Source organism: Gambusia affinis, linkage group LG08, assembly GCF_019740435.1.
Source record: "Gambusia affinis linkage group LG08, SWU_Gaff_1.0, whole genome shotgun sequence".
NCBI lineage: Eukaryota > Metazoa > Chordata > Actinopteri > Cyprinodontiformes > Poeciliidae > Gambusia > Gambusia affinis.
This window is the reverse complement of record NC_057875.1, coordinates 3,446,119-3,457,372: the sequence shown is the minus strand read 5'-3', so window position 1 is coordinate 3,457,372 and position 11,254 is coordinate 3,446,119. Positions and strand designations below refer to the sequence as shown.

Genomic DNA, 11,254 nt, shown 5'->3' with positions numbered 1-11,254 from the left:
ACGCATCACTTTCCGGTTGGCGGGAAGCTGAATGTAAACAGAACAGTTCGGATTCCTTGTACAGTCGTTTTGCCTTTATCTTAATGAACGTTTTCATGCGGGTTTAAAGACGCTCCGGCCGGTTGGTTTTCAGCAGGATGGTTCAGATATTCATACGGTAAGAACTGCGATATTTATCATTTTATTTCACAGAAGGTTTTCGCATTTTTAGCGGATGATTTTCCAAAAGATCCAGAATAACAGCAGAAGGTTTAGATTTGGAAAAAAAGTATTATAAGAGGATAGCGGGGCTTATTTGTGAGTCATAAAAATAATCATAAATGTTTATTTACTTCCCTCTAAAGTTGTTAAAATATTTTTTAACAGGTGCTCCTCAAATATCGTTCCGATGTGTAAGCTGCAGGCGAAAACATTTTAATTTTAATTAGGTAATGTTATAAACCTTATTTATTATCTCCTAATTTAGCTGAAATTCACAAAATATCATTATTTTAATGTATAAATTAATATAACTAATATTACTATCTCACTAGGTAGCAAATGAAAATATCAGATAATTTTTTTTATTTTATTAACTAAAATATTCACGATTGTGGGATGTTTTATATTTATATTTTTATATATAATTTTCTGTTTAAACTATAATTTTCTTTTGTTGATTGGTCATTTTGCTGTTATTTTTCTGTATGTTTTCCAACAGCTGATTAGCACTGGGGTTCTTGCAGTGCCTAGCGAAATTATTTGAACCCTCGAATTGCTCCAGATTTCATTTTTGCTCTGTTTTAGTTGCAGAAGTGATGACAGAACTTCCTGTTTAACCGGACCGTACTGCGTGTTTGTGCTCCTGCAGGGGCAGCGTGGACGGCAGCAGCCCTCCAGAGTGGCTGCTGGTGGAGCTGCAGGGAGAGATGATGTCCAGACGCAACTCTGGGCTGGCGGGTAACGTGATGGGAGACCTGCTCTACACCAAGGAGGTGGAGATCCTTCACACCCATTGAAACCATCCACTCACAATCAAGATCAGATGCATATTTTAACTGGGCTAAAACAATTAATAGTGATGAATTTACTAATTTGGTAATTGATTAATTATTTACGGGAGAACAAAGACTCAAAAAAAGTCAATTTGCTTTAAGGAAAACATAATCAGATCAAAAATTAAACCAAAGCTGGAAAAACATAGATGCCATTAATATTTAATTGTCTTTATAAAGAGCAAACTTTTATTGTTTTACATCAAATTATTCCTATTTACTAAATGACATAAATCTTAGCAGAAAAAAAATGAATTTTTTTGTAACTTTTTTTAAATTTAGTATTACAGTTAATTGTCTTTCAAACATATTTTGCATTTCTTCAATAAATGTCTCCAAGACTTTTCAATTGTGAATTGAAACTATCTTTTCAGTTCACATGTATTGTTTTTATTTCCAAGGTGTGGTGCTGGAAAAGTTTGAAAACTTACCTTGAAAAGTTCTTGAATTTTGCTCTGGTGAAAAGTGTTAAGGACCTACAAACATTTTCACTCGACGAAAAAAAAGAAAAACATCCACAGTTTGTGTTTTAGTCTCTCAACTTCCTGTGCTGTTCATCTTTTGTCCACCAGGGGGTGCCGGTGCTGGTCGTAGGACATCACATTCTCTACGGGAAGCAGGTCAAACTGGAGAAACCCTTCGCTGTCCTCACCAAACACTCCGGACATTCACAGGACACTGATGCTGCCGGTGACGTTACCATGGAAACGGACCATCAAGAACCTTCCTCTTCCTCATCCTCTTCCTCCACGTCCTACTCGGTGTCGGCTCTCATCAAACGGAAACTGATCTTTAAGACTCGCCCCAAACCCATCATCACAAATGTTCCCAAGAAAGTATAGAAGGACGATTACTGGCCGGTCCAAACGGGTCAGAGGCTGGTTCTGTGTTTTAAAGTGCTGCTTTGTGACGTTTTTCTCCTCTGTTTGGGTTGAAATGTTTCTCTCTCCTATTCCTAACGTAATTAAATGATATCTAAACTGCAGGAGCGGTTTTGATTGTTGCCTTATAATCTGTTCAGTTATTTTTTGCTTCAGTTTATTTAAATCAGCCACATTTATTTACAGCTCTGATAAAGATGTGTCAAACATACACTGAGGCTGAAACGATTAATTGGATTAATCATCATGAATTGATTATTGAAATAATTGTCAATCAATTTAGTAATCAATTAATCATTAACTGGAATATTCAGACTCAAAAAAGCCATTTGCTGGAAAAACACATTTGTCTGTAAATATGTTCTAGCTTCACCCCGATCACAATTAAAAGAAATGCTGTTATTGCATTTTAGTTAATGTTTACGTTCTTATTTAAAAAAGGGAATTATTTGTTGTTTTTTTTCATATCTTAATGTATTTCTAATATTGTTTAAAAAGGCATAAATGGTTAAATTAAAAAATCAGGTTTTATTTGTTTAATCTGTTAATCATCAGAATAATTCGTAATAATCTAAAATAAACTGATAACTCTAGGATTTAAGAAAAGGAGGATAAAGCAGTAGGTGCAAATATCTAGCAGTTAGAAACAGACACTTCTCAATGAGGATTTTTGTTCTTAATGAGATAAAAATTGTACTCAGATTACATTTTTCCACCATAAAATATTAATTGATTTTAAGGTATTTTACACATTTTTACCTATTCGCTATAAAATTAGGGTTAATCTCCCTAATTTGACAATCTGTTCAACTCACGGTGGTTAAAAAAACAGTTTAGACCTCCCGCCTTCAGAGAAAAACCACTATCTGACCAGCAGGGGGCAGCAGTGACAAACCGAATAGAAAGTTCAGGTTTCATCCAAAAATCATCAGAAAACATGTTTGCTGACAAACATTCGGGGTTTTCCCCTCTGCTGCAGCAGCAACATGTTACCAGAATGCTAATAGCTCATAGTGTGTGTTTGATGAAGGCGTTTCCACACGTTTAAAAAAAAAAAGGCCGCCTGTCAGAGGCCCCCGTGACTGAATAGACCAATTCATTGAGCAGCTCACCGATACACACTTCGCAAACTTCTAAACTTGCTTTCCAAAGTCAAAAATTACGAATTTAGTGGAATGGTTCCCAATGGTGGGGATGGGTGCCATCTAGGTTTTAAGAAAAGGATGATAGAGGAATAAGTGACCAAATAAAGGTCACTTATTTGTAAAAAGGTCACAAATAAGTGACCTTTTTACCCATCCCAGAGCCACGGGCCGCGGGAGCGCCGTCGGTGTGAACGCCGTTCAAGAAGCAGCAGAGATCAGGGTTTTAATCAGTCAGGACTGATACAGGGTGAGGGGTGGGAACGGAGCCTGGGGGGTTTGGAACCACACAGAACCAGATCCACAGTTAGCTAACACCGAGAAAATAACAAACACTGAAACAAAATAAACACTGAAACAAAACAAATATTGAAATAAAATAAATGTTGAAACATTTCCGCTGATAAAACTAAAAACGGGAATTAATGGAGAAAAACTATAATAAGAACGACATTGGGCCTTTAAAAAGCTAACGAAAAGAAACTGAAAATACAGATTACAACTTTCTTTATTTTAACTGACAGGCAGTTGCTATGACAACAAGAAACAAGCCACAACAATACTAGTACAACTATTGCTCATTTACAATTTTTGAGTCTTAAGCCTGATAATAAAAACAAGGTTTAATCAATCCGACCCAAGTTTCAACAAGATTTAGAAATCAATAGTTATAGTTTTTATCTTTTACTTTTTCATGTTGTTGTAAATAAATAACCCCAAAAATCAACAAATCCCCTCATTTTTTCTGAGTTTATCAAATTTTTTCTCAAAATTGTCCAAAAACATTTGGTGACCGCTGTCTCAGCCTCACTTGATGTCAAGTTATAGTGCATGACTGATAGAGAGATTAATAAAAGATCACATTTAACATCATTTATTAGCTCAAATATCATAAAAATTCCTTACAAATATTTCTAAATTAACATCACAAAATCTGTGATGTTTGCAGAAAACCACAAAAACAATCCTGGACGGACTGATTAGTGTGAAAAGATGTTCAATATTATATTATTTTAAGAATTATTGAATGCTGAAACACCTATATATTGATATTTTAACAACTGGATTGTTTTTTTATCAGTACGATCTGGAGCAACAGGCCCTTTATGAACATTCAGGTTTTTGATCTGGTCTAAATGGAAATGAGTTTGATGCCCTGATATCTGGGATAAAAACCAGTGAATCCTGGACTATTTTGAATGTAAACAAGAATAAAGAGTGAGATATTTGGTGGAGGAATGATGTCACACCACCAGCAATGGAAGACTCTGTGATGTCACCGTCACAGGCTGTGATGTCATCAACTGCAGAATTGTATGCAACACAATTCTGCATATTTTTCATTGCTCGCAATAACACTGACCAGTTCAGACGTTCGCAAAGCTCTTTAGAGAAGTTAACAGATCAACGATTGTAGTGATTGAATTAGAAAATGTCTCATCAATCACCGAGATTCAACAGTGGGACGATGGGATCCCACTGGAGACGGGGAGGCCAGCAGAACCCCCCAGGCAGGTTCCCTCCTGCACACCCGACTGTCTTCCACGGGGAAATCCAGCGACTCAACTACCTCCTGGAAATGGAGAGAGCTGGAAGGGACCAAAAACTGTCCCACCTGGAGGCCGAACTGGAAGAAACAAAACTCCAGTTAAAGAAACAAAAAGATCTGAAAGAAAGTTTCATCAACCAGGCCAAAGAAGCAAAGAGGGAACTTCAGAGATTAGAGAAGTTGACCCAGCAGTCCTTAACGCTGTGGTCATTGCTTCCAAGGTTCACAGTGACATGAAGTACATGAACAAGAAGTCCTTGCAGCAAGTCTTTGAGGAGTTGAAGGTGGCCCACCTCCTCAGCCGGGAAGCTTTTGTAACTGAAATTCAGGCTGAGAGGAAGAAAAGTGCGGCGCTCCAAGAACAACTGGACCAACTCCAGACTTCCTTCGAGGAGCTGAACTCCAAGCATGAAGCCAACGATGCTCTGCTGAGGGAGGAGGAAGAAAAACAAAAGATTCATGAAGCGAAGCTTCATGAGGAACGACGACTGCTGGAAAACCTCAAAGCTGAAAAAGACCAAATGTTTCTGGAAATGTCCCTAAAGATCGAGTTCCTGCAAAACGGCGAACAACTTCTGAAAGAAGAATTGACTCAGCTCAGATGTTCTTACAGTGAACTGAACTGTCGATATGAAAACGACGTTTCTGAACTGAAGCAAGAAGCTGAAAGATATCAGGAGGAGCTGAGACAGGAGAAACACTCTAACACTGAAAGAGAGAAGGAAAATCTGCAGCTTATCAACGATCTGAGAGCCGAGAAGGCGGAGCTCTCCCTAAATATGTCAGAAGAAATCACCATCCGACAGAAGAGGGAGAAACAGATGCACCATGAACTGGACCAGGTTCAGGTTTCATACGAGGAGCTTAAATGTAGATTTGAACAAGACGTCATGAATTTAAAACAGGAGATTGAAACCTACCAACAACAGTTAAAGGAGGAGAGAAAAGATCACATGGAGAAAATAGAGGAGGACAAAGTGATTCTGGACACCATGAGAGCTGAATATGCCATCCTCCAGGAAAACAAGACAACAGAAATCCAATTCCTGCAGGACAAAGAAAGGAGCATCCAGGCTGAGCTGGAGGAGGTGAACGGTTTATACCAAGAGCTGAACTGTCGGTACGAAACCGAATTAACGGCATTAAAACATCAGGCAGATCAATACAAGGAGGAAATCAGACGTGTCCAAAATGACCTGGAAACAGCAAGAAATGATTTACTGCTGGCTGACACACTGAGAGCTCAGGAAGAAGATTTCCACCTGAAAAACCTCAGAGTTTCCCAAGACATGGAGAAAGATCATCAGAACCAACCGGACCCGGTCAAAGTGTCAGAGGTTTCTGCTGAGGAGGAACTCTCAGGAGAACCTGTATCTGGTTGTTCCACCGATCCACAAACCTCAGAAGAGACCAAGGTCTCTGGAGAAACTGTCCAGGAGAATTTGGACCAACAAAACCTCCGGGACCAACAAAACCTCCGGGACCAACAAAACCTCCGGGATTTGTTGGCCCAAATCCTGGAGGACCGCAAAAAGAAGAAATCCAAAATTTCCTTCTGGAAAAAGATCCAAAACGCTCTGCGGTGGAGGAAGCCAAAAAACAACCAGAACAGTGAAGAACATCCAGAACAGGCCTGAAGTTCTGGATTGTGATATTTAGAGGAGGAGAAAGACGTGCAGGAGTCGAACCGAGGACTGGAATCGAACGTGTGGAGGTCATAGCCTCCATGAACGGGGCGCCATGACGCTCCGTCAAGACCAAATTTTAAAAGTTTTTCCCCTGATGACAAACTAGAAATTAGATCCCTTCCCGACCCAATTAGAAAAAACGAGGGCAGCACGGTGGTGCAGCGGGTAGCGCTGCGTCTTCACAGAGACCATCTGTGTGGAGTTTGCATGTTCTCCCCATGTTTGCGTGGGTTTTCTCCGGGTGCTCCGGTTTCCCCCCACATCTCCTAAAACATGTCGGTCAGGTCGGTTGGTCGCTGCAAATCGACCCAAAACAATTTCAGAAACTCCAAACCATAAAGTTCAGTTTTATTGTTAAACTGGTCAGATTAACTGGTCAGTTTTATTGTTAAACTGGTCAGATTAACTGAATTAGCCAAACGTTACGTTTTGCCCTTTTCCCTTCACTGGTTTAGAGCCACAACAACACTGGGCTCAATTTTATAGCAACGTATTGATTTAAGAGTTAAAATATTTTCTTTTAATAATAATAATGATTTCTGTTTATTTTCACTGTACTTTGTGCTTTTAATGGTTTGACCTTTAGTTGACCTTTTCTACACACTTTTTATATTAAATTGCACTGAATTGTAGCTCATTAAACTGTTTAAATCTGTATTTTAAAAAGATTATAAAAAGGATCATGCAGTGCCTGTTTTAGTGTGACTGTGGCTCAGCGGGTAGAGTGGTCGTCTTGTGACCAGAAGGTTGCAAGTTCGATTCCAGTTTCCTCAGCCACATGTTGAGCTGCCCCAGGGCGGGGCACTTAGTGGCAAGTTGCCCCCCGACCTGCATGTGTGTGTAAATGTGTGTGAATGTGACTGTAGTGTGAAAATCTTTGAGTGTCAACATGACCAGCAAGGATCAACACAAGTTCAGTTCATTCTCCTGTTTTTATTTGATAAATCCTGTTTATGTTTTTATACCAAACATTAAAAGCTGATTTAACAGGTTTGGATTTCTTCAGGTTCCAGGATGTTAATTGAAGATTAGAGTTTAATCTAATCATAATTTAATACTCTGGACCATGAAGAAGATCAAACTTGTTTTATCTGGTTTGTTTGTTATAAGAAAAAAACGTTTTTATCAAAAATAACAGTTACTGTGAGATCTTTCCGTTAGTCTTTATTTATAAATACAGATTCAAGATAATATAAGAAACTTAACAAAAAAGTGCAATTTAACATGAAAAACTGTAGAAAAGGTAAAAAGAAGAAGAATCTATGAAAGCATGAAAACAGAGAATTTAATCAGAAATCGATTCTTAAATCAATACTTTGTAATAAATATAAAGCTTTTTTATTGTCTGCTTGTATAAAAGAGAAGGAAAAGGGGCTAAGAAATGCCTAATTCAGTTATTTTTTTAACCAGATTTATAGTAAAACTGTAAATGATGTTTTATTTAGGACGTTACTTCTAGGTTTTGTTTGTCAACCTGGTTCAATTCCCAGTCCTGGGGAATCAGCTGCATGTCGTTTCCTTCTCTCTCCTCCCAACTTCCTGTTCAGCCTGTTAAATAACGGCCTAAAAAACTTTATTAGAGCCTAAAAATCTTTTTAAAAAACTAAAAAGATTCATTTCACCTCACAGCTGGACCAAAGGTCAGAATCTGTTTCCTCATCTTAAAAAACAACTTTCTTCCTCTCTCTCTCATTTTAACAGGTTACTTCATATTTACACACAAACACACCTACACACACACACACACACGCACACACACACACACACACACATCCCCTCCATGGGCTGCCACCTTATCGTGGTGGGGGGGTTTGAGTGTCCCAGTGATCCTAGGAGTCTTGCTGTGGGGGCTTCATGCCTCTGGTTGGGCCCCCCAGTGCAGACGGGTCCAAGGTGAGGAACCAGACCAAGTGCAGCCCAAAGATCCTGATGATGAAAACGACCATTGGAAACAGTGGTTCTGCTGGCCCCTACATGAGGCCCCACCCTGGTGCCAGGCCTGGGGGGGAAGGGGGGGGGCACGTTGGGGAGCCCCTGGTGGCCGGGCTTTAACCCACAGAGCCCGAAAAGAGCCGATGGGTTCCGGCTAGAAAGAGTCGGACTCACTGCAGTGCATGGTTCTGGTTCTGGAGCCAGTCTCCTTGAAAGGGGTTGGATGTTCTCCCACCCTGGAGTTGCCCCTTGTGAGAGGCGCTGGGCAGGAGTGGGCTGACTTGTTGCCCCCTGTCTTGGTGCCTGTATGTTGGGGTGAACAAGAGGAGCCTCTTCCTCTGCCTACGGGTTTGGGTCGGGTTCTGACTGTCTACCCAGCCTTTTTATGTCCTTGGAGGGGGTACTGGAGAGTGCCCCTCCTGGGAACTGCCTTGTTATACTGGGGGGTTTTTCTCTGCAGGGTCTCTGGGCTCCTTAGAGAAATCCAGGAGTCATTGATGTTGATACATTTATCCAGGGTTTCCCCCAGCACATCATAACCACCTGACCTCCTATATGGAGGTAGGAGTCCAGATTAAACCTCCTACATGGAGGCAGGAGTCCAGATTATCTTAAATTAGTTTAAATAAGCTATTACCTATTTTCTGACTTATCAGCCATGTTTAATATACTGAATGGAGTAACTTAATCATGGACAACATCCTAGTGATGCCCCTCATGCTACTGACAGCATTAAGGCTTACGCTAGCATTTAGATAAAATGCTAAATGCAATTTAGCTACATGCTAAAATTAGCAATTAGCCTAAATTAGCCAATGCTAAATTTAGCTAATCATTGCATTAGCAAAAATTAGCTATATACTAATTTAGCTAATTAACACTTAGCTAAAATGCTAATTAGCTAAATTAACATTTTGGCTAATATTAGCAAAAATGCCAAACATCTTGGCTAATGCTAACGTATAGCCAAAAAGTTAGCATTCTGGCTAATTTTAGCTCATACGCTCATTTTAACACGCTGAATGGCACAAGTCCGTGTCAGTTGACGTTCTTGCGATTCTCCTCATGCCGTCGATCGCGCTGCAGCTTTCTATAGGGTCGAAGCTAACTTTCAGTGTCGGAACGCCGGGTCCAGACCGACGGGCGCGCTTTGGCAGGCCCCGTTTAAACTTCAGAAATTTACTAGTCTTCACTTCATGTCCGCTGGTCTCACCCTCCGATCTTTACCGTCACGGTTCTGCTGTCCTTCTTTGTTCTTTGATTTGTTCGAAAGATTTGTTTGTGACCAAAAAAAACCTGAAACAAGAAATTTGTAAACTTTTAAATTGTCTCGGAAATAAGTTGTTTAGGATTTAGCTTCCGCTGTCGCTCCAAGATGGCGGACCAAGAACTCATATGACATCTTAAAAAGACATTTTTTTCTTTTAATGTACAAGTTCTTTTTGAAACTATACATTTAAAATTGAACAAAACAACAACAGAAAAACATAAATTAAAAGAGAAAGTCCCACTGGAGACACGCTCCAGGATTTTATAACTTAAATCTCTTTGGTGTTCAGTCTTTACACGGTTTTGAACAAAGTCCGTTCGACGTAAATGACCAAAATATCAACAGTTAAAAGAACAATGTTCGGTAGAAAAACATCACTGCTACACAGATGAAAGCTGGCATCCTAGGAAAATGTTTAAAACAATCTCTGAATTGATGAATGAAACTGTAGTAGAGGATGTAAACGGAGACTTGGACCCTCATGAATAATAAATTAGTCCTGGACAGCACCAGAAATCCAGATGCTTGATGATTCAGATTTTCTGCTTGGAGCAGATGATTGTGCTGTTGTTGACCAGTGGGACGGAGTCAAAGCTGCTGGTTTCAGACTCTGAAAAAACCAGTCATACAAATCAGATCCCTCATTTCTGTCTGCATACAGTCATTACAAAACTGTTGAGTTTTAAGTTGCTGAATGTTCCATACGTGATCATCTTTAATATGGTCTTGATCAGTAGCTTTCTAATGTTTTTTTTTAATTCTTTGGACTTTAGCTGCCGTAAACTAATTTTCACTCAAATTGTTGCGCTTGACGTTGATAAATACAGAGTGGGACTTAAGTTATCATGAATGAGCTAATCTTATGATCAATAAGCGGCCATTTTCTTAAACCCCTCCGTTTTCGAGCCGGTGTTCTATCAGAATAACATACATGCAGTGAGTACACATGCCTGCGCATGCGCATGAAGAAGTCCGACTGTCAAAGGAACTCAGTTCAGCATACGGAACAAGTTGTGACAAAAATGAGTCATTAAATTGTTTTCAATGATAACTAGATAGATATACATTCATTGTCGTGGTTTGTATAAAAGCAGGGTCTAGCTGCAGCCAACTACAACACACGCCCAAGAAAAACTCATTAACCTACTTAACCGCTAAATCAGAAAGTCAGACAGACAAACAGGCGTTTGACAAATTCAAAAGTGTATGACTATCTACGTCATGATTCTATGTTGCTGATTAAATAAAATCCTATGGTAATGACAGTGTATATTTGTCTGATAGATATAGCCATCAGTTTGTGCTAAACGTATGACGATCTGACAGAACACCGACCGTCTTTCCATCACATAAAGGGTAAATATTTTTATAATATTCTGACGCTGGTGAGGTAAACCTCTCCAGTATTTACATTTCTAAACAGGACCGCTATAAACCGTTTCTCTTTTCCGTTCTGCGATACCGCCGCCATCTTTGTTTATATCAACTGAATGACCAGCGGTGCCCTCTGCTGGATGGCGGCCAAACTACATTATAATTATTATAAAAATAAGAAGTTAATATTGGCACAGACATAATATTCATCTAGGCACGTTATTAGCAGCTGGTGAGCTCACTTCACTTAAAAAAACGTTCAAATATTTATGAATATTAAAATTACAAAAATGTGATAAAATTTGTTTTGTGTAGATTATGCCATCTTCATAATCTCACAGATTAATTGTTTGTGGTATTTAAGATGTAATTAGGTAAGATAAT

At 39.3% G+C, this 11,254-nt stretch overlaps 1 protein-coding gene across 1 annotated transcript; it reads left to right on the top strand.

The window, feature by feature from the left end:
* The first annotated feature begins 7 nt into the window (after window positions 1-7).
* Window positions 8-2,019, top strand: chtf8 (CTF8, chromosome transmission fidelity factor 8 homolog (S. cerevisiae)). The gene is made up of 3 exons (XM_044125811.1): window positions 8-157; window positions 851-974; window positions 1,607-2,019. The coding sequence occupies exons 1-3, from the start codon at window positions 138-140 to the stop codon at window positions 1,874-1,876; spliced, it is 414 nt and encodes a 137-aa protein (XP_043981746.1). The 5' UTR covers window positions 8-137; the 3' UTR covers window positions 1,877-2,019.
* Window positions 2,020-11,254: the final 9,235 nt, after the last annotated feature.